Source organism: Caretta caretta, chromosome 3, assembly GCF_965140235.1.
Source record: "Caretta caretta isolate rCarCar2 chromosome 3, rCarCar1.hap1, whole genome shotgun sequence".
NCBI classification, from domain to species: Eukaryota; Metazoa; Chordata; order Testudines; family Cheloniidae; genus Caretta; species Caretta caretta.
Genome location: NC_134208.1, coordinates 3,636,465 through 3,662,991, shown reverse-complemented (window position 1 = coordinate 3,662,991; position 26,527 = coordinate 3,636,465). Strand labels below are relative to the sequence as shown.

General features: G+C 47.1%; 1 protein-coding gene across 2 annotated transcripts; it reads left to right on the top strand.

Annotated features, from left to right (window-relative positions):
- The first annotated feature begins 810 nt into the window (after positions 1-810).
- LOC125634801 (interferon-induced very large GTPase 1-like) lies at positions 811-24,186 on the top strand. 2 transcript variants are annotated; one of them, XR_012667518.1, is made up of 2 exons: positions 811-940; positions 4,134-6,780. XR_012667518.1 is itself a non-coding variant. In XM_048846038.2 (2 exons), the coding sequence occupies exon 2, from the start codon at positions 15,235-15,237 to the stop codon at positions 21,961-21,963; it is 6,729 nt and encodes a 2,242-aa protein (XP_048701995.2). In that variant the 5' UTR covers positions 829-940; positions 14,633-15,234; the 3' UTR covers positions 21,964-24,186. The 2 variants fall into 2 exon arrangements, 1 of the variants encoding a protein (XP_048701995.2); XM_048846038.2 differs by lacking the exon at positions 4,134-6,780 and adding an exon at positions 14,633-24,186 and having other exon boundaries at positions 829-940.
- The last annotated feature ends 2,341 nt before the right edge of the window (positions 24,187-26,527 follow it).

Here is a 26,527-nt window from a genome sequence, read left to right as displayed (position 1 = left end):
GGGCAGCCCCAGAGTTCAAAAGTTTATCTGCAGAGTTTTACCTCCTAACCTGGGTGGAGATTGGGGGGCGGGGGGTTAAGGGGCACCTTACATGGTCCAACACTGATGGCCGCTCCACTCGCTGTCCCACAAACTGCTCCGCCAGCCGCTCCACGTGCTACAAACAACTCTACCATATAGCTTCAAGCTCCCCTACTACTTAACACAACACTCAGTGATTTCAGCTCTTTTGTGATTTCAGCTTGTAGGAGGGGAGCCTCAGTGCTGGTGCACCATTAGCCCAAGGTGAATTCAGCTCAGCAGCCTGTAACTAGACTCCTAAGGGAATCAAAATTAGCTCTGATATTCCACAGTGGAGAGAGGCAGTGCAATTAGCATGCAAGGGCCTCACCAAGGGAACATACCACAAAGTATTAATACCCAACCTCAATTCACAGAGCTTTGGAACCCATGTCCCTTGCCTAGCGAGTGCTACTTAGTTCATGGCGAGTCCCTCCATCATAACAAAAGGCCAAGTACAGTTCCACTGTCCTTGATTCCCATAATCAGGGTAATAACAATTTATTCTTCCTGCCCCAATAACAGAGACACTGGGGATCCCACAGCAGCCAAAGTGACCATTTAGGCAGCTATGGCCTCATTCTAGGCAGGGTGGGTGTGCCTATGCAAATGAGATCGGCCCCTGAAATTCTTTCCCACAACTTGCCAGACCTCATCACCAGATGTCAGGGTGGAGCTCATCCTGATTCTGTTTACATGGAGAATGGGTGCAGTTTCTAGGAAAGCAGAAGCCAACTGAAGTTAGAAGCAACTGCCTGTAGGGGAAGCAAGTACAGGCAGAGAGAAAGTGAAAGTGAACAAGCTGCACTGTGGAAAGGGAGCGGGAGGGAGGAGGCAGATGCAAAGCCCTGGAGAAAGAGGGTGAAGTCTTCTAATGCAGGTATTTTCCCCTGGGGATGGGGAGGGAGGGGGAAGGTTCTCATGCCTGTGCCTATGCGGTTCTTGTTTGCCCCCTGCTCTTTCTCTCAGGTATTCTCTGCTGGGTTAATGGGGCTGGGGAGGGGTCCCGTGGCCTTTCTGCTGCAGTTTAGGCCTGAGAACAAGGCTACTCAGAGTCAATGAAGAAATCGGTGCTCACAGGAGCTCAGCGGAGCACAGGCAGGCATGGGCCCAGGAGCAGGCCCTGGGAGCAGGACGGACGCTGGGGCAGGCTGGGAGGGTGAGGGGCGGTCAGGGCTCAGGAGCAGACTAGGTGGGAGGAGTAAAGTGTTGGGGAAAGGTGCTAGGGCCGGGCTGGGGGGGATGGCCCTGAGATCAGGGGAGGCAGGTCTGTCTGCCCAGAACGGATCCAAGTCCCCCCCACCCTGCCTAAGGCTCTGGCAGGGAGTTGGGGTGCAGGAGGGGATTTGGGGTGCAGGCTTTGGGAGGAAGTTTGGGTGTGAGAGGGGTGCTGGCTCTGGGCTGGTGCAGGAGGGGGTGCGGGCTGCAGGCTCTGGGAGGAAGTTGGGTGCAGGAGGGGATTTGGGGTGCAGGCTCTGGGAGGAAGTTTGGGTGTGAGGGGGTGCAGGCTCTGGGTTGGTGCGGGGGGGTGCGGACTGCAGGCTCTGGGAGGAAGTTTGGGTGCAGGAGGGGGTTTGGGGTGCAGGCTGGGGCAGGGGGTTGGGGTGCAGGAGTGGGTGCGGGATGTGGGCTCTGGGAGGGGGTTTTGGGTGCAGGCTCTGGGCTGGGACAGGGAGTTGGGGGTACGGCAGGGGTTTTGGGGTGCTGGGTGCGGGAGGGGGTTTGGGTGCTAGGTGTGGGCTCTGGGCTGGGACAGAGGGTTGGGGTGCGGCAGGGGGTACGGGACTTGGGGCTGGGCTAGGGATGAGGACTTTGGGGTGCAGCAGGCAGGCTGCCTCAGGGCTGGGGTGGGGGGGCCAGAGAGGAGTACTCCCCCCAGCCCTCTCCCCACTGGCAACAGCGAGCTCTGGGGGAGCTGAATTTGCTGGAGCCCGGAACCACGGGCCCATACACCTCACCGCTCCTACCTGAGATCATGGGCTGACCGGCAGAAAATGCATCCAGCAGCTGGCTGGCAGAGCTGGGGGGGTGGGAGCAGAGCTGCGAGCAGGTTAGTGGGGCTAAGGGCCAAGAGGTAGGTCTGGAGCAGGGTGGGGAGGCCTCAGGAGCAGGTGGGGAGATAAACATGGGGGGCAGATTCAGGAGCAGGTTGGGGGGGTTAAAGGAGGGGTCCCAGTTCAGGCAGGTCAAGTGGGATCAATATGGGGCCCCAGGTTCAGGAGCAGGTTGTGGGGAGTTAATATGGGAGCTGTGGGTTCGCAGGCAGGTTGGGGATAAAGGTGGGGCCCTGGGTTCAGGGGCAGCTGGGTGGGGTCTTTGCCCCTGGTTTCCAAGGAACCAGGATTTTGCCCAGTACAATGTGGAGTCTTTGTATTCCTGTCCTCTCAGCGGCTGGAGCGAGGTCCCCCCCAGGGACACAGGAGGGTTCATTGAATGGGTCTCAGACCTATTGTCAGCGTTTGTCTTGCATTTTGAGGGCCAAAGGCATCGCTAAGATCCTAGTAGCCCATCGGTGTCGGTGGAGTTACACCAGGAGTGGGCGTGGAGGCCTTGTGCACATGCACTGGGTGCCAGATCAATGCAAATTGCACTAATTCCATACCATTTACACCTGGTTTCTGACCAGCAGCCACCCAACCTGTCACCTTCCCCTCCATTTATAGCCTTGCTGAGCGTGGCCCAGCCACGTCCATTTACCCCAGGCTGCATTGGGCCCAACAGCTACATAGGAAACAAAATTAGTAGCTTTAGCAAATGGAAAAGTGTCTGTGTCCCCAGCTGGCTGCACCCAGGGGCAGCGAGTTATATGGGCCTGTGGTGCCGGGCTCCAGCAAATTCAGGGCCCGGGGGGCCCGGCTCCACCAAAGTTTGGGGCCGGGTCTCTCCCCTGGCCCCACCTGCTGCCCCCGCGTGCCTGACCTGGGCAGTGGGCGGCTGCCCCCTGCAGCTCCCTCGCCAGCTACAAGGGATCGGTGCCGGGAGCAGGCTGCGGCGACTGCGGAGGGAGGGGGGAGGAGGCACATGGCAGCCCCCACCCCCGGCAGGCGACTCCGAGTCAACTCCCCGGGGGGCTTATCCTGGCTGGACCTGCTGAGCAGCAGCCTGAGGGGACTTGGGTAAGTGTCATGCTGGGGGGCTGGGGAGAGCCCCCCCCAGAGCTCGCTGCTGCCAGCAGGGAGAAGGCTGGGGGGAGTCCTCCTCTCTGGCCCCCCACCCCAGCCCCAGGGCAGCCTGCCTGCTGCACCCCAAACTCCTCGTCCCCAGCCCCATGCCCCGCACCCCGTCCCACATCCCAACCTTCTGTCCCAGCCCAGAGCCTGCACCCCGCTCCCCAACCCCCTCCCACACCCAGCACGCTGCACCCCCCGCACCCCAAATCCCAGCCCAGAGCCCACACCAAGCACCCAAACTCTCTCCCGCACCCCACATCCCCTCCTGCACCCCTGCCCCAGCCCAGAGCCTGCACCCAGCACCTAAACTCTGTCCCAGAGACCGCACCCCAAACCCCCTCCCAGAGCCATAGGCAGGTGCGTGTGAGGAATGTAAGGGGGGGACTTGGACCCGTTCTGGGCACCACCAAAAATGGCACAAACCCGCCGCCCCTGGTTTCATAGGACAACGTGTCCCCGATAATCGGCGGCTGCCAGTGAACTTGTAACTCTCCAAGTCTGTTTGCAGGTAGTTCCCTGCTCGGACAAAGGCTGCAGCTACAGGGGGGATGGGTCCGCCCAGTGAGATTCTCCCCTGCCAGCGGGGCAGGCTCAGGCCCTCGGCACCACTTACCCTCCACCTCCAGTTTTCACCCTCTGGGGCTGCCTCAGCCTCTCCCCACAGCTCTGGAAATGCCGCCGGGTAACCCAGGGCTGAAGGAACAACCCCATGGTTCTGGGGTGGGGAGAGCCGGGCCTGAGGCTGGCACCTCCATCCTGCAGCCCGCTAATTAATGCACCGGTCACCCTGTGGGGAGCGGGGAGAGTGGCATCTTTTAACGGAATAAGCATTTGCTCTCGTCTTTGCCAGGCAAAGTGCACACGGTAAAGCGTGCTTCAGCGTTGGCTCTTCTCTCCTCTTAGGGCAACCCTCCCTCCTTTGGCTTTGGACCAGAAAATCCGTTTGCCGTTCAGAGAGCGCCCCTTGGAGAGGAGATTTGGGCTGCACAGTGATGCACTCAAAACTCAGCACGTGCCCGACGCGAACAGGCAGATGCAGCTTTCGCTCTGCCCCCAACACGTAGCCGGGGGTTTTCTACATCTCGTGCTCCAGAATCAAAGTTTTAATTTAAAGCAAAATTCTGCCTCTCACTCTATGCTTCGCAATCTGTTTTCATTTGCAGACCCCTAAAAAATGTCAAATGGAGGCGTGGACCCCTCTGGACATCTATTGTCTGTATATAGAGTTGAATTCTGTTCAGTCAGTGTTAGGTCTAAGTCTTTCGCGGACACCTTAGGGTATGTCTACACTACGAAATTAGGTCGAATTTATAGAAGTTGGTTTTTTAGAAATCGTTTTTATATAGTCGATTGTGTGTGTCCCCACAGAAAATGCTCTAAGTGCATTAAGTGCATTAACTCGGTGGAGCGCTTCCACAGTACCAAGGCTCGCGTCGACTTCCGGAGTGCTGCACTGTGGGTAGCTATCCCACAGTTCCCGCAGTCTCCGCCGCCCATTGGAATTCTGGGTTGAGATCCCAATGCCTGATGGGGCAAAAAACATTGTCGCGGGTGGTTCTGGGTACATGTCCTCAGGCCCCCCTCCCTCCCTCCGTGAAAGCAAGGGCAGACAATCGTTTCGTGCCTTTTTTCCTGAGTTACCTGTGCAGACGCCATACCACGGCAAGCATGGAGCCCGCTCAGCAAACCGTCACCGTATGTCTCTGGGTGCTGGCAGATGCGGTACTGCATTGCTACACAGCAGCAGCAACCCATTGCCTTGTGGCAGCAGACAGTGCAATAGGCCTGAAAACCATTGTCATCGTGTCTGAGGTGCTCCTGGCCGCTGCGGTAAGGTCGGTCAGGAGTGCCTGGGCAGACATGGGTGCAGGGACTAACGTAGGAGTGACTCGACCAGGTCATTCTCTTTAGTCCTGCAGGCAGTCCTATTGTACCATCTTATGGTGAGCAGGCAGGAGATGTGGATGGCTTGCAGTCCTACTGCACCATCTTCTGCCAGCCAAAGATGTAAAAGATAGATGGAGTGGATCAAAACAAGAAATAGAGCAGATTTGTTTTGTATTCATTTGCTCCCCCGTCTCTCCCTCCCTCCGTGAAATTAATGGCTGACAATTGTTTTGGTGAAGTCTATCAGGGGCACCTTGAAAACTTTAATGGAGATTCAGTCCTGCCTGAGATACCAGAGGGAGGGATAGCTTAGTGGGTTGAGCATTGGCCTGCTAAACCCAAGGGTTTGAGTTCAATCCTTGAGGGGGGCATTCTATGTGACAGTTGTTTTTGTTTCTCCTTGATGTAAAGCCACCCCCTTTGTTGATTTTAATTCCCTGTAAGCCAACCCTGTAAGCCATGTTGTCAGTCGCCCCTCCCTCCTTCAGAGCAACGGCAGACAATCGTTCCGCTCCTTTTTTCTGTGCAGACGCCATACCACGGCAAGCATGGAGCCCGCTCAGATCATTTTGGCAGTTAGGAGCACATTAAACACCACACGCATTATCCAGCAGTATATGCAACTCCAGAACCTGGCAGAGTGATACTGGGCGAGTAGGCGACGTCAGCGCGGTGACGAGAGTGATGAGGACATGGACACAGACTTCTCTCAAAGCACGGGCCCTGGCAATGCGGGCATCATGGTGCTAATGGGGCAGGTTCATGCGGTGGAATGCTGATTCTGGGCCCGGGAAACAAGCACAGACTGGTGGGACCACATAGTGTTGCAGGTCTGGGATGATTCCCAGTGGCTGCGAAACTTTCGCATGCGTAAGGGCACTTTCATGGAACTTTGTGACTTGCTTTCCCCTCCCCTGAAGTGCATAAATACCAAGATGAGAGCAGCCCTCACAGTTGAGAAGCGAGTAGCGAGTAGAATCATTTTCCCTGTGGAAACTGGCAACGCCAGACAGCTGCCGGTCAGTCGGGAATCAATTTGGAGTGGGCAAATCTACCGTGGGGGCTGCTGGGTTGCAAGTAGCCCACGCAATCAAAGATCTGCTGATATCAAGGGTAGTGACCCTGGGAAATGTGCAGGTCATAGTGGATGGCTTTGCTGCAATGGGATTCCCTAACTGTGGTGTGGCCATAGACGGAACCCATATCCCTATCTTGGCACCGGAGCACCAAGCCGGCGAGTACATAAACCGCAAGGGGTACTTTTCAATAGTGCTGCAAGCTCTGGTGGATCACAAGGGATGTTTCACCAACATCAATGTGGGATGGCCGGGAAAGGTACATGACGCTCGCATCTTCAGGATCTCTGGTCTGTTTCAAAAGCTGCAGGAAGGGACTTTATAACACAGAGATAAAGAACGGATGTTGTTTGAACGCCAGCAAACATACACTGCAATGCTTTGTTGTACAATGATTCCCGAGTATGTGCTACTGGCCTGGAGTGGTAAAGTGTCCTACCATGGTGGATGGAATAAGGCTGCCCTCCCCAGAAACTTTTTGCAAAGGCTTTGGGAGTACATCCAGGAGAGCCGCAAATGCCAGGGCAAATTAATCATCAAACATGCTTGCTTTTAAACCATGTATACTATTTTAAAAGGTACACTCACCAGAGGTCTCTTCTCTGCCTGGCGGTCTGGGAGGCAGCCTTGGGTGGGTTCGGGGGGTACTGGCTCCAGGTCCAGGGTGAGAAACAGTTTCTGGCTGTCAGGAAAACCTGTTTCTCCGCTTGCTTGCTATGAGCTATCTACAACCTCATCCTCCTCCTCATCTTCCTCGTTCCCAAAACCTGCTTCCGTGTTGCCTCCATCTCCATTGAAGGAGTCAAACAACACGGCTGGGGTGGTGGTGGCTGAACCCCCTAAAATGGCATGCAGCTCATCATAGAAGTGGCATGTTTGGGGCTCTGACCCGGAGCGGCCGTTTCCCTCTCTGGTTTTCTGGTAGGCTTGCCTCAGCTCCTTAAGTTTCAGGTGGCACTGCTTCGGGTCCCTGTTATGGCCTCTGTCCTTCATGCCCTGGGAGATTGACAAATGTTTTGGCATTTCGAAAACTGGAACAGAGTTCTGATAGCACGGATTCCTCTCCCCAAACAGCGATCAGATCCCGTACCTCCTATTCGGTCCATGCTGGAGCCCTTTTGCGATTCTGGAACTCCATCATGGTCACCTCTGCTGATGAGCTCTGCACTCACCTGCAGCTTGCCACGCTGGCCAAACAGGAAATTGAAATTCAAAAGTTCGCGGGCCTTTTTCTGTCTACCTGGCCAGTGCATCTGAGTTGAGAGTGCTGTCCAGAGCGGTCACAATGGAGCACTCTGGGATAGTTCCCAGAGGCCAATACCATCTAATTGCATCCACAGTACCCCAAATTCGACCCGGCAAGGCGATTTCAGCACTAATCCCCTTGTCGGGGGTGGAGTAAGGAAATCGATTTTAAGAGCCCTTTAAGTCGAAAAAAAGGGCTTTGTCGTGTGGACGGGTGCAGGGTTAAATCGATTTAACACCGCTAAATTCAACCTCAACTCCTAGTGTAGACCAGGGCTTAGATACAGTCTGCCGATCCCCAAGGGTCCGCAGACCACAGGTTGAGAACCGCTGCTCTAACTTACATGGCTGGAAAAAAAAACACTTTAAAATGTGACCCAGTGTAACCAATGCAGCGATATCTCCCTGAGGCTGGAGACAGCTTGAAACTGTATCTCTGACAGGCATGAACTGCCCCATTCATCAGTGGAAAGTTAACTCTGAGACCTGATGATAGCAACATAGATGTCTGCATCGTTCACTAGTTCTTCTGATCAAAGCAGGTCAGAACGAAAAGGGATGATCCTATTATGCAGGTTTCCACAGTCTACAGCATGTGGCATCTTGTTTTTGGCTTCATGTGCGGACGGGGCTTAGGAGCGAACTGTAGCCCCTTCCTCCAACCTCACCCCTGCCGAAATGTCCAGCGTCCGTATGTTTGGGCTGAATGGCATGCTGGGCTGTGGGAAACAGTTAATGTTACACATGGAAGCTCAGTGGACAGTGGGGGTGGTTTCTATAAAAGCAGGAGCCAGCTGAGATAGCAACTGTGTGCCCAGGAAGCAATAGGCCGAGTGAAAGAAAAAGTTATTTTGTGTAAAGAGAAAGAGCCGGGTGTGGCAGCAGAGCAGGGAGCTGTGAGGTGTTGGAGAAGGAAGGTGCAATCCTTGAACGCTGGTGATTTTCCCTGAGGGAGGAGGGGGTGTTTCCGACTGAGTCTTGTTTGTCCCTTTGGGAGTCTCGTTTGTCCCTGGCCCTTTTTCTAACGTACAGTATTTATTGGGACTGCTCAGTACCCCAAACCCTGAGGGGCCAGTACCATGCCTGGTGTACCGGGACTCAGCGGTAAGCACCATACGCAGCTAGGCCATGTAGGCGCTAGCCCTGGTGGGTCCCAGGAGCCACTCAGACACATGGCTCAGGGAAAGGGTGTTTTACTGGGGCTGGCAGGAAAGGGGAAGGTTGCAGGTACCCTAGATACAGAGCCTTCAACAGTTCCAGTTCCAGCGGTTCCTGTTTGGGTCCCTGGGGCCGTCCAGAAAGTCAGGGCTCCTTAGGCCTAGTGCCTGGGGGGGCCTTCTCCCATCCAGCCTCCCGTCCAGCAAGTAGGAGCTTGCAGGCTTCCAGGCCAGATTCAGTCAGTGTCTCTCACTGGGGCCCCTCTGCACAGGCTCCCTGCCCACCCACTGCTGCTGCCCCATAAGTCCCGTGGAGCCCTGCACCCAGCTGTGACAACCAACACACAGAGCCTGTCCCACACAGGGCTCGGCATATGGGTCCTGAGGATTCCCCTCTGAATTCAACTTCTCTCCAGCTCCCTGCTTGCCATGGGGCTGCTGCTTCGGCTTCTCTGCAGCCTCTGGCTTGTCATGCAGCCACCGCTTCCAAAGAGAGCCTGGTCAATCCATGGTCCAGGACCTTCCCCTTCCCTGGCCAGCAAGAAGGGGATGTGCCGTGGGGAGGGCGCTGACGGGAGTTGTAGTCCCCTGCTTTGCTAATCCATCACAGAATTCTCTGCTGGGTTCTGCAGGCAAAGCAGGGAGCCCTGGACCTTTCTGCTACAGTTTAGGTGTGAGAAAATAGCTGTTCATAAGAACAGCCCTACTGGGTCAGACCAAAGGTCCATCTAGCCCAGTATCCTGTCTTCTGACAGTGGCCAGTGCCAGGTGCCCCAGAGGGAATGAACAGAACAGGGAATCATCAAGTGATCCATCCCCTGTCGCCTGTTCCCAGCTTCTGGCAAACAGGCTTGGGACACCATCCCTGCCTATCCTGGCTAATAGCCATTGATGGACCTATCCTCCATGAATTTATCTAGTTCTTTCTTGAACCCTGTTATGGTCTTGGCCTACAAAACATCCACTGGCAAGGAGTTCCACAGGTTGACTGTGTGAAGAAATACTTTCTTTTGTTTGTTTTAAACCTGCTGCCTATTAATTTCATTTGGTGACCCCCTAGTTCTTGTGTTATGAGAAGTAGTAAACAACACTTCCTTATCTACTTTCTCTATATCAGTCGTGATTTTAGAGACCTCAATCATATCTCCCGTTATCCGTCTCTTTTCCAAGCTGAAAAGTCCCAGTCTTATTAATCTCTCCTCATACGGAAGCCATTCCAGACCCCTAATCATTTTTGTTGCCCTTTTCTGAACCTTTTCCAATTCCAATATATCTTTTTTGAGATGGGGCGACCACATCTGCACAGAGTATTCAAGGCGTGGGTGTACCATGGATTTATATAGAGACAACATGATATTTTCTGTCCTATTATCTATCACTTTCTTAATTATTCCCAGCATTCTGTTAGCTTTTTTGACTGCCGCTGCACATTGAGTGGATGTTTTCAGAGAACTATCCACAATGACTCCAAGATCTCTTTCTTGAGTGGTAACAGCTCATTTAGACCCCATCATTTTATACGTATAGCTGGGATTTCCAATGTGCATTATTTTGCATTTATCAACATTAAGTTTCATCTGCCATTTTGTTGCCCAGTCGCCCAGCTTTGAGAGATCCTTTTGTAGCTCTTCGCAGTCTGCCTGGGACTTAACTATCTTTAGTTATTTTGTATCATCTGCAAATTTTGCCACATCACTCTTTAGCCCTTTTTCCAGATCATTTATGAACATGTTGAATAGGACTGGTCCCACAGAACAAAGACCCCTGGGGGACACCACTATTTACCTCTCTCCATTCTGAAAACTGACCATTTATACCTACCCTTTGTTTCCTATCTTTCAACCAGTTACCAATCCATGAGAGCACTTTCCCTCTTATCCCGTGGCAGCTTACTTTGTGTAAGAGCCTTTGGTGAGGGACCTTGTCAAAGGCTTTCTGAACATCTAAGTACACTGTATCCACTGGATCCCCTTGGTCCATATGCTTGTTGACCCCCTCAAAGAATTCTAGTAGATTGGTGAGGCGTGATTTCCCTTTACTGAAACTATGTTGGCTCTTCCTCAACAAATTATGTTCATCTATGCGTCTGACAATATTGTTCTTTATTATAGTTTCAACCAGTTTGCCCAGTACTGAAGTCAGGGTTACAGGCCTGTAATTGCTGGGATCACCTCTGGAGCTCTTTTTAAAAACTGGCGTCACATTAACTATCCTCCAGTCATCTGGTACAGAAGCTGATTTAAATGATAGGTTAGAGACTACAGTTAGTAGTTCTGCAATTTCACATTTGAGTTCCTTCAGAACTCTTGGGTGAATCCCATCTGGTCCTCGTGACTTATTGCTCTTTAATTTATCAATTCATTTCTAAACCTTCTCTAATGATACCTCAATCTGGGACAGTTCCTCAGATCTGTCACCTACAAAGAATGGCTCAGGTTTGGGAATCTCCCTCACATCCTCAGCTGTGAAGACCGATGCAACGAATTCATTTAGTTTCTCCGCAATGGCCTTATCGTCCTTGAGTGCTCCTTTCGCACCTCGATCGTCCAGTGGCCCCACTGGTTGTTTAGCAGGCTTCCTGCTTCTGATGTACTTACAAAAAATTTGCTATTATTTTTTGAGTCTTTAGCTAACTGTTCCTCAAATTCTTTTTTGGCCTTCCTAATTGTATTTTTACATTTCATTTGCCAGTGTTTACGCTCCTTTCTATTTTCCTCACTAGGATTTAACTAACACTTTTTAAAGGATGCCTTTTTGCCTCTCACTGCTTCTTTTACTTTGTTGTTTAACCACAGTGGCTCTTTTTCAGTTCTCTTACTGTGTTTTTTAATTGGGGTATACATTTATGTTGAGCTTCTATTATGGTGTCTTTAAAAAGTTTCCACGCAGCTTGCAGAGATTTCACTTTTGGCGCTGTACCTTTAATTTCTATTTAACTAACCTCATTTTTGTGTAGTTCCCCTTTCTGAAATTAAATGCTGCAGCGCTGGGCTGCTGCAGTGTTTTTCCTGCCGCAGGGATATTAAATTTAATTATATTATGGTCACTATTACCAAGCGGTCCAGCTATATTCACTTCTTGGACCAGATCCTGTGCTCCACTTAGGACTAAATCCTCTGGTGGGTTCCAGGACCAGCTGCTCCAAGAAACAGTCATTTAAGGTATCAAGAAACTTTATCTCTGCATCCCGTCCTGAGGTGACATGTACCCCGTCCATATGGAAATAATTGAAATCCCCCATGATTATTATTATTGAGTTTTTTTATTTTAATAGCCTCTCTAATCTCCCTGAGCATTTCACAGTCACTATCACCATCCTGGTCAGGTGGTCGGTAATATCTCCCCACTGCTATAGTCTTATTATTAGAGCACTGAATTTCTATCCAGAGAAATTCTATGGTAAAGTTTGCTTCATTTACGATTTTTACTTCATTTGATTCTACGCTTTCTTTCACATATAGTGCCAGTCCCCCACCAGCACGACCTGTTCTGTCCTTCCGATAGATTTTGTACCCTGGTATTACTGTGTCCCATTGATTATCCTCATTCCACCAAGTTTCTGTGATGCCTATTATATCAATATCCTCATTTAATACAAGGCTCTCTAGTTCACCCATTTTATTACTTAGACTTCTAGCATTGGTATATAAGCACTTTAAAAACTTGTCCCCTTTTAGCTGTCTGCCACTACACCATGTAATTGAATGGGACTCTTTTTCATTTTACTGTTTCTGATCAGACCCTGCCTGTATTTTATCATTTTCCATCCTTTCATCTTCACTAGGACATAGAGATTCTCTATTAATGGATCATCCCCTCAGGGATTCAGTGTAGAAATCAGTGCTTACATGAGCTCAGCAGAGCAAAGCCAGGCATGGACCCAGGAGCAGGACTGGTGGTGTTAAGGGGGCAGGTGCTGGGCAGGCAGGTAGGGTGTTGGGGGCAGGCAGGATTCAGGAACAGATGGGGGGTGGGTTCAGGAGCAGCCTGGGGAGATTAAAGTGTCAGGAAAGGGTTCCAGGGCTAAGGGTGAGGAGCCGGAGATCCTAGTGCAGGCTGGAAGGGCTAAATGGTGGGAACAAGCAGCAGCTGAAAGAGCTAGGGTATGGGAGGTGGGTCTTGTGTCCATGAGCCAGCTGTCAAAGCTTAGGATAGAGGCCTTGGGTATGGGCTGGTCAGCAGGGCTAAGGGGGAGGGAGCAGGTTTGGAAGCAGCTTAGTGGGGCTAAAGGTGAGGGTGGGGTTCAGAATCAGGTTGGGGGATAAATGTTGGGTGGGGGCTGGGTTTAGGATCAGATCAGGAGGGAAAGTGGGGGGGCAGCTGCAGGAGCAGAGAGTGAGAGGGATAAATGTTTAGGCTACAGGCGCAAGTTCAGGAATCTGGAGAGGTGAGAGTAGGACTTGGTGGGCAAGGAGACTGGGTAACAACCTGCTACTGCTATCAGTTACTCAGTTACCTCAAGTGGCAGAGGTCTGTGCGGCGGCTCTAAAGGTTCTGACCCTGCTGATGACCCATGTGGTCGTCAATATGATGCCAGATGATGGAATTGCCATTGAAAAACTTTGTAAAAAAAACGTAGGAAATGACTTGCGTGCACACACACAACCTATGTTAAAAGAACATTACTACGGTTGCCAAGTTAAGCACTCAGAAGGTAGGAAATGCCAGAAATAAGGTTGCCACGCAGCCTTAATGGTACAGCCTTTAATTACATGATCACATACTATGTTTTCCTACCCCTGACACAACGCCTCCCAGAGCACCTCAACAGCACCACATCACACCCTACCCAGCGCTGTAGCCAGGGTGCACTGATTTAAATCAAAGCCATTTAAATAACTGATTTTAATCCTGATTTAAATCAGCAAGCAGGAATTATTGATTTAAATAATTTTAATCTTGCTTTGCATTTGTACCTTTAGATACTTATGTAAAGAAATGTTGAGTCTCAGTGGTTGCTAACTATGAAAAACATGTTGATTTGCAATGAATTAGAGCCTTCACACTAAATTTGGTGGTACTTTCTGCTAACCAGGAGGATACACTATATCTATACAAATTTATTTAAATAATTACGTAGCCTAACATACATTTATTTGGATTCTTAATTTTTACATTTCTTTATTATATTAGGAAAATGGTGAATGATGAATTTCTTATTTCTGAAATTATGTTTAATTTTTTACTTATGATTTGTGTCAAGCTCTATTTTAATAGAAATTGGAATTCATGTGAAAATGTGCAAAAAGTGCATTTAAAGTTTTGTTCTTATTAGTTAAATAAAACTACCTTAAATGTGCTGAATATAAGAAAAACATTTATTAAAACATATTTCATATTTAAAACTGACAGATTTATTAAAGGAAGCATTATCTGTGGGTAGTAAATTGAAAGATTGTTTCTGTTCATCCCAATCTTCAGGGTTTTAGAACTAGTAGATCTCATTCTCTCACACTTAGCTTTTATTCATAGATTGGAAGAGAAAAACAAGAGTTCCTGCTTCATCAATTCCCAGTTAGTTTCTTAACTTTGAATGAACTGACCTAGTTGAATAAACTGAGATGAAGAAAATGTTCGCTGCACCTGCAGAAGAGGCTACTGCTGTCAAAAGCTGGTTTAGTCCTTCGGCAAACTCTGGTTCCAGGTGCTTAGATAATGACTTCCAGCCATTCAGTGGTTTGACCTTTCTTTAAAAATTAGCCAACAAATGTACTGCTTAATATTAATTGTGTTTAATTTAAATGATTTTAATACATCATAGTAAGTTTAGGCCTTAAAATATATTTTGATAATTTCAAATATAATTTAAAATAGGTTTATTTTTAAAAAGAAAAATATATATTTAAATTAAACACAAAAATCCTCTCTTTTATTTTATTTTTTAAAACTCATAATTTCTTATCCACCCTGGCTGTGGCTAAGCACCACAGTGTAGCCCATTATATATTGCATAAGGCTGGGAATGGAGCAGGTGGAGGTAGGGAAGGAGAGACAGCTTCATGGAAGTGTGATATTATTTTTCTACTCCATTTCACAGCCATGTCTACGGGAAAGGAAAAACCCAAGAATTCAGTGCAGGGAGATCCTGCAAAGGATGGACTAGCCAAGAGACTGGAATCAGTGGGTCTGAGTGCAGAGTACTGGCTGCCTAAACTGCACAAACAACTTGGAGTTACCTCTATCCAAGCCTTGAAACACCTGCGATATGAAGACTTCCTAAAGTTAGACATACAGCACACATGGGAAAAGCAGGCCCTCCAAGAACTACTTAAGACAGACAGCAAGGCAACAATGACACAGCTGCAGGAGCAGCGCTTGGAGATGCTAAAGAAGAGGCAGGAGCAGGCTAAGTCAGTGCTGAAGGAGCTAAAAGAAATGCAGGAGAAAGGCAGGAGCCGCCCTGAGGAAGCTGTAAGAAAGAAAGAGGAGGAGCTGTGGATAGCTATGGACATATCCCCACAGTACTGGGCACCATCTGAGAAGCCTTTGAAGGAAGTGATAGAGAATGTGCACAAACAATTAGACCTCCTGGAGGAGTCAGTGTCCCAGAGTGAGAATCTCCCTGACAAGGACCTTTTGAGATGGGCATCAGGAGGGCTGGCCCTGTAGGGCATTTACAAAACCAACAAGCTTGCAGAGATGGTGGAGAAGCGAGAGCAGCTCATAGACATCCCAGAAGGGTTCAAGCTCTTTGGTCCAGAGCAAGGGCCGTTGTTTGAGAAAAAGGAGTTTTCATCTGCCGAAGCAGAGTCCTCGTTCACCAGGACCATGGAAAATCTGGGCTTCAGCATTAGCGTCACAGCCAAAGGTGGGTTTAGGGGGTTTAGTGCTGAAACCAGCACAGATTACAGCAGCTCTTCAGGGTCCGAACAAACCCACAGATCCCGCTCAGAACACACCTACATTTGCACCACCAAGTACAACTACATCCCACTGGCCTCATGCCACTTCCCCAAGGCTCAGCTTCGACTTTCCAGTGCAGCACTGCAAGAGTTAAAAGAGATCGAGCAGCTTTTGAGTCACACCCCAGAGCCGGACAAGCTCAACATGCTGAAGAGCAGGGGCGGGAGATTCTTCAACCGATTCGGGTCTCACGTAAACCAGGGTCCGCTTCACTTGGGTGGGATATTCTGGTGGAAAGCGTCTTCTGAGGGATTCCGGGCAGAGCAGCTGGATGAGGTGAAGAAACAAACATCTGATGCGCTCAGCTCTTATGTTGGGGGCAGCTATAGTGGCTTCGGTTGGGGCGTTGCAGCTGGTGTTACCGCATCAAAATCAGGTTCTGAAGCCTCATTTCAGGGCACAGATAGAAAACAAATGCAAACAGAGATTCAGCTGTTTGTGACCAAGACAGGAGGCCCACCTGGAGTGGATTCACTCACAGCATGGAAATCTGGGCTTATGATTAGTAACAAAACCTGGAGTGTCATTGACAGAGGCTCTCAGCTGATTCCAGTGTGGGAGGTAATCCTGTCCAATCACAGACAAGACTTTAAAGATGTTTATCAAATGAGCAGCAGCCTCACAAGGGCCTATGAAGCCCTAACAAAGCTAAGTGCAAGTACATTGGTTGGGGAGGAGTTAGTCAGTGCAGTGGATGAGGCCAAATTGTTTTTAGAGGAAATGAAGACCTGGGAAGTCACTGGGGATGAAGAACAGCTGGTGACTCTGCTCAATTTTAAACAGAAGCTACATGAAAAAACAAAACACAGCAGGACCTGGATTGACGTTTGCCTGTCAGATAAGGTGCTTCAGGATTTCCTGGAAAACACAGTTTCACTGTGCAAAGATTTACCTGCACAAAATACTGAATACATCAGATCTCTGCTGCCCTGCCTTCTGGACCCTCATGTCTATTCAGTTAAGAATTTCCCCAAATCTTCCTCCATTATGCAGTGGATCTTTCATGCTGAAGAAAAGCAGCAAAAATCTATCCGTGTTTCTGAATTTGTTGATTTCATTCAAGTCCTACAGGAAATGAAGAATTACATACAGGAAGTTACTTATGACCCTATGTCCTCTGCAGCAGCAGTGGAGGAAGCAAAAGTAAAGGCCAGCTTGGATGTGAGCTTAGCTTTGGGTTCCTTGCAGAAGGCTCTACAGGGCCGAGACCAGACAGACATAGAGCTGTTATTGCTCTCCATTGCAGCCAGTGCAGGATACCGGGTGGACAGTCACACTTTTCAGTATCTCCTCGGGTGCCCAGAAATTAACTTCATGTTAAAGGAAATGCAAAAGGCACATGAGGGATATTTGACGCTTAGGGATCAGGATGTTTCCAGAGCTCAGGCTTTCCTCTTATTGACAGGTCTGACAGTGACAGCAGCTGAATTCAAAGACGTGTCTCCAGAGGAGAAGAACAAACGTTTTACTTTTATGAAGTGTCACCTGGGACACTTGTTGTCAAGTGAAGTAGCTAATGTCTTTATGAAGCCTAATGCATGTGATGACTGGAATGCCCTCGAAAGAGACCTAAATACCCTTGTAAAAGGAGAATATGAACCTTCCAGTAGCAATCTGCACAAACAGGATATAAAAGAAGAACTAAGGAATGTCTGTCAAAGGGCTAAGCAGATAACCCTACCAAAGCCACAGCCCCAAGCGCCACCAAATGATGGTAAAATGTCTGAAGGATTCAAAACTCAAGACTTTCTCAATTTGATCAAACGACTTGGACTTGAAAACTACTATCCAAGGAAAATGGGGATGGCAGATTTCCATGTGATTGACAAGACCTCTTTACATGACAGCCAGCCCAGCACTGAGAGTGAACTGCCATTTCATTTTTTGCAAAAGCTGTTGATGCTGGACTATCGGGTACGGTATCTGGTTTGCAAAGATGACTGTAAAACAAAACAAGAAAGAACAAGTGCCTTGAACACGTCAAGCGAGGTGAATGAATCCTCAGAGGCAACCTCAGATATCTACGAGGACTTTTTAAATGACGATGAGGGAACTAATGAGTCTGTTACACCAAGGCAGACACACGTGCACCCAATGGACGTCCAGATGGCAATTTTTAATTGTGCAGATGATTTCATGAGACAATATCTTTCAACAAAGCTCGCTTTCTGCCAGTTTGCACTCCCACTTCTGGTGCCCAATCCTTGTACTTCACAAATAGAATTCCCTCTTTGGTCCCTTACACAAGTTAAAAAGAGTTGGCAACATGTTGAGAAATCAGGAGAGGAGACTAGCATTAAAAATTATAAAAATAAACTGATTTATCAAGCAGATACACCTGTGGTGTCCTTCACACGGATTGGTAATTCACCTCATTCTTCAAAGTCTAAGATCCTGAATGCTCTGCTGAGTAAGCACAAGCATGACATTTTTTTCCATCGTGATTGTAGAGGCAGCAGCAAAGATTGTCTCCTGATGAACGGTGTTGTAGAAATCTCCTGGTACTGCCCAGGTGGAAAGGATGATGACAGATTTGACAGTTGCATCGCATTCACTAATCTTCATGGGGATGCAAGAGAGCATGAGCAACAAGTCAGATTTTTACAGGAGATAGCTTCTATAAATGTGGTTCTCTTTACAACTTCTGATGAGAACAAAATAGGCAAGCAAATTGTAAGTGATTTCCTGAAATCTCCAAAGCCTTTTGTATGTCTTTTTACTGAAAAAGAAAACATTGCGGCAGGTAAATCCAATCTAAACATAAAAATAGGCATGAGGAACAGAAATGAAGCAGAATTAATTGATGAACTGTCAACAACAATCAAAGATTTATTGGCTGGTTCGAACCTCATTTGTAGTCTTGAAACCTGTGTAGAAATTGCTCACCAGCATGGTTTTCTCATTGATGAAGACAAAGAAGAGTGTAAGCAAGCCAAGTTAATGGCACAGACAGTGATGGCCCTCTTCAAGGAGAATAACTTACTGGGTATGAAGGAGAAGCTATTGCCTCTTCAAGGAGAATTATGGCACAAGTGGTGTAAGAAAGATAAGGAACTTACCCGTGTACACGATAAAAGGAAGAGAAGCATTGAACAGCACCGGAGCCAAATTGAATCAGAGAAACGTGCTATACGACATGATCAGATAAGGAGAGCATCCTCCCTCAATGATTTAATGAGGTCGGTGCTGGAAATTCTCCAGTCCCATTCAGAGACCACCAAAAAATATTTCCTGCAGTGGTTGAAAGTATTTATGGATGACTTGAGCTCTGACCGCCTTGCAGAACTTCGCCAAAAATACCATGTCCTGTGGTCACAACTGCTGGAAGTAACAGACCCAGGAGAAAATGGTGACTCAGAAAATGTATTGAAAAGTAACTTGGAAACCGTCTCAGCTGAGATAACTGCTTCTACGATTGGCCTTGAACATATTTTGAGAGAGGTTGCTCAGATTTATGAAGCTCTTGGTACTTTGCCTCAAGAAGATCAACATTTTCTTGAACTTCCACAAATTGCAGCTGACCTGATGGCTTCAGGGTATCCCATTGAGCTGATGGATGGTGATGCTTCCTACGTGCCACTGAAATGGGTGAGAGCAGTTTTTGACAAGTTGACTGAGAAGTTAGGAGACAAAAAGGTGTTTGTCCTTTCAGTGCTTGGCATCCAGAGTACTGGGAAGTCAACATTGCTAAATGCCATGTTTGGTCTTCAGTTTAGTGTCAGTGCAGGGAGATGCACCAGGGGAGCATTCATGCAGCTAATTAAAGTGGATGAGAATCTCCAACAAAGTCTGCACATTGATTATATCCTAGTCGTTGATACTGAAGGGCTTCGGGCCATGGAACTAACCAGTAAATCAACACTCAATCATGATAACGAGCTAGCCACCTTTGTCATTGGTCTTGGCAACATGACTCTGATCAATATTTTTGGTGAAAACCCTTCAGAAATGCAAGATGTCCTGCAGATCGCTGTCCAGGCATTTCTGAGGATGAAGCAAGTAAAGCTCTCCCCAAGCTGTTTGTTTGTACACCAAAACGTTGGAGAAATAACTGCAAAAGAACAGAATATGGAAGGACAAAGACGCCTCCAACAAAAGTTAGATGAAATGACAATTACTGCAGCCCAGCAAGAGTTCTGTGATGTAAACCGCTTTAGTGACGTTATCCGATTTGATGTGAACACCCACATTCATTACTTCGCTCACCTCTGGGAAGGAGACCCACCAATGGCACCTCCGAATCCCAGTTACAGCCAAAATGTGCAGGAACTAAAGAGCAAGATTCTCATGGCTGCCACAAAGGAATCCAAGGGCAGTGTTTTAAGGCTGTCAGAGTTAAGAGTCCGAATTGGTGATTTGTGGAAGGCTTTATTAAATGAGAACTTTGTTTTCAGCTTCAAGAACACGCTGGAGATTGCAGCGTACAACCGGTTAGAAACAATGTTTAACCAATGGACCTGGCAACTGAGAAGTCACATGCTAGAGCTGCAAACAAAACTGAACAATCGAATTAAGAAGAGAGAAATTCAGCATGTCACCAGGAGAAACCTTGAAGAAGAAGTTAAAGAAAAATATCATGCCATCATGAATGACACAGAAAGATTCTTCACTGAGGATCAAAACAGTGAAATATTAATTCAGTGGAAAGCAAGTACTGAAAATAAACTGAATGATCTGAAAGAGTCACTGATTGATGAAACTAAGAGGAAGTCTGAAGAACTTATCAAACTGAAGAAGAACCAAAGCAAACTTGTTGAAAAGAAGTCAGAATATGAAAATGAGCTATTCAAAAGAAGCAAAGAGTTGGCTCTGAGATTAAAAGGCGAGGAACTAAGTGAAGCAGCATTGGAAGAAAACTTTGACGGCCTTTGGAAACGATGGATCTATGAAGTATCTTCAGATGCCCCTTCTGCTGAGGAACCTGACATTAGCATGGATGTAGAAAACATTCTTCTGCAGCATTTTAAACAGGAACCCAATATAGCAGAGAAAATTAAAAGTTCCTCCTGCAAAAATAGTTTTTCTGTCGATATTTCCAAGCATATTGTCCTGAAGAAAACACTAGGCATCTTCCATAAGACTTTGGATAACTGTGGTATAAAGAACATAGAGCAGGTTACAGTTCACATCATAGAGCTTGTTAAGATGAACATTGATATGAAGGAGCAGCAGAGAATGGATTATAATCAAAGTTACATTCACGAAATATTGAATGAAATAAGAAGAGAGGTGGACTCTGCAGCCAAAACCTCAAAATACACATTTAATAATGAGTACAAAATAGAGTTATCCCTGTATCTGTGCAAAATGGCAGCAGAACGGTTTGCAGACATGCACAGAGCATTTAAGAATGCAAATGATCCAACCATCTACCTTGGAAATAAAAGAGACAATTTCTTTAAATGTTTTCAAATTTCCTGCCAAGGAGCAACCTCCATCACAACATTTGCTGATTTCTTATGCACCAAGCTTTCTGCAGCTCTCCGCCAGGCAGTCTATGACAAGACTGCCATTGACATAGTCAATGAGATGAGGTCTAACTATTCAGCCTTCAATGGCAATAGATCCAAACTGGAAACCAGCATTCTGATAACCCTGGCAGAGGAGGAAAACTTTGAGAAGTACAGACAATACATTCATTTCCCACGGGACTTCTTAGAGAGTTTTATCAAGAAATGCGTTGATGATTATTGTTTAGACAAGAAAAATCCAAGACTGAAGAATTTCTTAAATATTTCCCTTGATTCTTTCCAGACTCTTGTTCTTTCAGCTATTCATGACTCGACTAGGGTTGTCAAAGATAAATATGGCAACGTATCCTTGTGGCTGGATGAATTTTGCAGCAGACTTGGAGATTACTTAGACCTTCCCAGAAGTGATCTGAAAAGCATTGAACATCAGGAAATAAAGGACATAGAGTTTCTGAAAGAGGCAATGAGTAAATCTTTTCCCCCGGTCCTAGAAAACCTGAAACAGGAATTTGCTGTGGTTGATATGGAGCCACTTAAACTGAAGCCTCATAAAATACTATTCAAACAGCTCTGTGGGTGCTGGGAGCAGTGTCCCTTTTGCAAGGCTCTTTGCATAAACACAATACCTGGTCATGACGGAGACCACAGTGTTCATTTCCATCGTCCTCAGGCCCTGAATGGTACCCAGTGGTATGGAACAGACCAGCTTGTCATTGAGATCTGCTCTAGTCTTGTGGCAAGTGACTACTTCATGGTGCTTTGTGAAAAGAATCAAATTCCATATAAAAATTATAGACAAGCAGGACCTGCTTATGCCAATTGGAGCATCACAGCAGACAACTCAGCACAGTCTTACTGGAAATGGTTCGTGTCCCATTTCAGGTCAATACTGGAACAAGATTATTGTGCAAAATTTGAGGGCAAAGGAGCAATCCCTCCAGAGTGGGGCCAGATTGAAAAGAAGACCGTAATCTCTGAGCTGAAACAGCTGTAACATTAGTATAGCATCCCCTATATAAAAAGGGGACATTAATGTTATTGTAGCCAATTAGTTTATTTTATCAGCCATTTATTATTGTGTTATTTAGTGTAATGGATAATTTATATGCTATTTTTTCTATAATTAATGTATGCATAGTAGATTTAAATTGTAGGGTTATAGACGGTGTAAGATTAACCAGTATTTAGGAGTGTTGTGTGTGTATTAGACATGTAGGTGAAGCCTGCCTGGTATGGAAGGCCGACAGACTGAGGCCTGTAAGATTTTAGCTTAGCTAGACTAGGCCATAGGCTTAGGAATGCTTGGCAGGAGTGGGTGACCTACAGGTAACTCCATGCCAGTAAGGTCACAAGATTACTGTAAAAGATGTGCCAATAGGTCATGTCACGGAAAAACAGCAACTGACAGCAATGTATTGTCCAAGACCACGAGACCCCTGATTGTAACATCATGGAAAGTCCTGTCCTGACCACAAGTTGCCATAGACACATGTTATGCGAAGATGCTAATGAGAATAAGGAGAACTAAGAAACAGCCTTTGAAAAATGGGGCACCCCAATATTCATGGGGTGTGGAAGTACAGATAAGGAAAAGAGGGCTGAAACCTTCATGCATATGCATAAGGTGTTAGGTGTGGTCAGAACTACAATATAAAAGAGATTCCTTGGTTGGGTAAAAGTGGGAAGACCCCAAGGGAAACCCCAGCAGGAACCATCCCTCTATCAATGATTGTCTGTTGAGAGATCCATCAGACCCTAGAATATCTTTGAGGATGTGAATATGTCTGTAGAAGTTATTGCATGGGTTTCTGTATGATTTGTACAGACATGGTGTGACAAAGCTCTGAGCCTGTATTGGTGGGTCATGTGCTTCCGGGCAGATTCAGTGGCCTCCGAAGCTTGCTAAGGCCCTCAATGTGACCTCCCTTTCTCAGTGTAGCGGCAAGGGTCACACCTCCCGAGCTACTTTATCACAAGCCAGTATGGGAGGTGGGAAGGGGGGATACCCCACAGCCTCTGTTGCTCCTTTGAGCTAGTAGGCGCAGTTCAGCCTCCTGCCTGGACCGAGGCCTGCTTCCCCTCTCAAGAGGGTCTCCATAGAGCATGGGGGGGGGGAGGAAACCCGGGCCCACCCTCTACTCCGGGTTCCAGCCCAGGGACCCTAATGATAGCAGTGGTTGGCGGCTTCCCCTTCACCACTGGAGCTGCTTTGATTCCTTGGGCCACTTCCCTGTGGTCCCCTTTTTCTAGCTTCACCCTTACCTCAGGCTTCAGCAACGCTTCCTCTTCTCTAGCTCTTTTCACCGGGGCTCCCTTGAGGGAACTGGAAGAAGAGCTTTTAAGCAGTATGAGTGAGATCTTGATTGGTTCCAGCTGTCTCCATTAGCCTAACGGCTTTAACTGGTTAATTGGCATCAGGTGCGTTAATTGACCGGGAGTAGCCTTTGTTTGGCTATCCAGGGAGCAGGGACCTGCTCATCCTGAGGCTGATATACCTGCCTCCCATCACTCTCTTATATCCTTCTGGTCCGAGTCCATCACAATGGGTAATTGTAATTTTAATTATTGCTTCAATTAAATTTGCAGTACAGATAAGACTTTGTACTTATGATTGTGTTCGTGGTCACTATCCTTGGTCTTCATGTGTTCCTGGAGACTCCACATTTGAGAAAAATTTGGTGATTTTTCACTCCGTTGAGCTTGAAATTGGAGCAACAGGAGCTGAACCCATTGGAGCGTGATACCAAATCACTACATTCAATTTAAATTAAAAAAAGACTGCACTATAGACAGTGGAAGAGTGATTATTTCCATTGGAGCTGGTGGAATAATTCACTTAACTCTTCTTCAACAGCATTGAGAGCCTCTTTCTGACGTCCTGGAACATGGCTGAGCTGTCCTCATGGAAAATAAAGCAAATTAAATCCTACAGAACCTGAAAGATGCAAATTTTGATAATAAAGTGATTTTATGGTATTATTAGAGTGGGGCCTGTTGTGATTATTGGGCCTAAAACTACCCCAATTGTAATCTCAAATGTAAAAGGCATGTGACGGTTCATAAGATGATACACTAAACTATAACTTTTTGCCTGCTTGAAAATTAATCATAAAAAGTAGGTAAAGTTGTTTTCAATAATGAATGTTATCAATAAGTGCAAGAAAACCAGAATTGGATTAGTCCCAAAAAATAAAAAAGGCCAACTGATATGGTACAAGGACTATACTGAGATTATGTGTGGTAAACAAGATAATATGAAACTGGAAATTAATGGCTCCCAAATGGTATAGCAGCTATTAGGACTAATTGGTGGACAAAATAATGAGGGGATGAACTCTTGGGAGGATTAGATGGGGTTAAAAAGAGACTTTGAAACAAAAAAAATCTCATCCTAGCCCTCATGTGGACCTCTCTCAGCATCCCAGCTCAGCTCTTTGTATCTTCCCCAACCGCCAGACAAAAGGAGCAGGACAGATAAAAGGACTTTCTTCCTGAGAGGCAACTAGCACAGGGATCAGGATGTTTCCAGAGCTCAGCCTTTCCTGCTGTTGACGGGTCTGACAGTAACATTTGAATGTAAAGACATGTCTCCAGAGGAAAAGAACATATGTTTAGCTTTTATGAAACATCCCCTGGGAAACTTTTTGGAAAGCGTAGGGGACAATTTCCTGGTGCAAGTGCTGGAGGAACCTGTGATGGGTTGGATCACAGAAACCCCCTTGGAGCTGCCAACTGATGTGCCAAGACTACTTCTGTCCCTGCTTTCCCTGCCCTCCCAGCTTGGGACTTCAGTGCCCTGCCTGGTTTGAGTCAGACCCGCTAGCCTGCTGCAAACCCAGACCCAGGTCTGAACCACGTCCCCTAACAACTGTAGGCTTAATTGAAAGCAGCTTAAGAAGTGTTCCTGTCTTTAACACTCAGTTGCCCAACTCCCAATGGGGTCCAAACCCCAAATAAATCTGTTTTACCCTATATAAAGCTTATACAGTGTAAACTCATAAATTGTTCACCCTCTATAACACTGATAGAGAGATATGCACAGCTGTTTGCCCCCCCGGCCCCAGGTATTAATACATACTCTGGGTTAATTAATAAGTAAAAAGTGATTTTAATAAATACAGAAAGTAGGATTTAAGTGGTTCCAAGTAATAGCAGACAGAACAAAGTGAATTACCAAGTAAAATAAAATAAAACCTGCAAGTCTGTGCCTAATACAGTAAGAAAACTGAATACAGATAAAATCTCACCCTCAGATGTTTCAATAAGCTTCTATCACAGACTGGACTCCTTCCTAGTCTGGGCACAATCCTTTCCCCTGGTATAGCCCTTCTTCCAGCTCAGGTGGTAGCTAGGGGATTTCTCATGATTGCAACCTCCTTTGTTCTGTTCCACCCTCTTATATATCTTTTGCATAAGGTGGGAATCCTTTGTCCCTCTCTGGGTTCCCACCCCTCCTTCTCAATGGAAAAGCACCAGGTTAAAGATGGATTCCAGTTCAGGTGACATGATCACATGTCACTGTAAGACTTCATTACCCACTTGCCAGCACACACATATACAGGAAGACTTACAAGTGAAACAGAGCCATCTACAGTCAATTGTCCTGGTTAATGGGAGCCATCAAGATTCCAAATCACCATTAATGGCCCACATTTTGCATAATTACAATAGGCCCTCAGAGCTATATTTCATATTTCTAGGTTTCAGAGTAACAGCCGTGTTAGTCTGTATTCGCAAAAAGAAAAGGAGGACTTGTGGCACCTTAGAGACTAACCAATTTATTTGAGCATGAGCTTTCATGAGCTACAGCTCACTTCATCGGATGCATACTGTGGAAACTGCAGAAGACATTATACCAACATTCCACACAAAGATGGACTACAAGGCGTCAAGAACACTATCCCCGATAATGTCACGGCTAACCTGGTGGCTGAACTTTGTGACTTTGTCCTTACCCATAACTATTTCACATTTGGGGACAATGTATACCTTCAGATCAGCGGCACTGCTATGGGTACCCGCATGGCCCCACAGTATGCCAACATTTTTATGGCTGACTTAGAACAACACTTCCTCAGCTCTCGTCCCCTAAAGCCCCTACTCTATTTGCGCTATATTGATGACATCTTCATCATCTGGACCCATGGAAAAGAAGCCCTTGAGGAATTCCACCATGATTTCAACAATTTCCATCCCACCATCAACCTCAGCCTGGTCCAGTCCACATAAGAGATCCACTTCCTGGACACTACAGTGCTAATAAACAATGGTCACATAAACACCACCCTATACCGGAAACCTACTGACCGCTATTCCTACCTGCATGCCTCCAGCTTTCACCCTGACCACACCACACGATCCATCGTCTACAGCCAAGCTCTGCGATACAACCGCATTTGCTCCAACCCCTCAGACAGAGACAAACACCTACAAGATCTCTGTCAAGCATTCTTACAACTACAGTACCCACCTGCGGAAGTGAAGAAACAGATTCATAGAGCCAGAAGAGTTCCCAGAAGTTACCTACTACAGGACAGGCCTAACAAAGAAAATAACAG

Excerpts from the sequence above, each read along its gene's own strand:
- LOC125634801 (XM_048846038.2), top strand. The coding sequence starts at position 15,235 with ATGGTGGAGAAGCGAGAGCAGCTCATAGACATCCCAGAAGGGTTCAAG.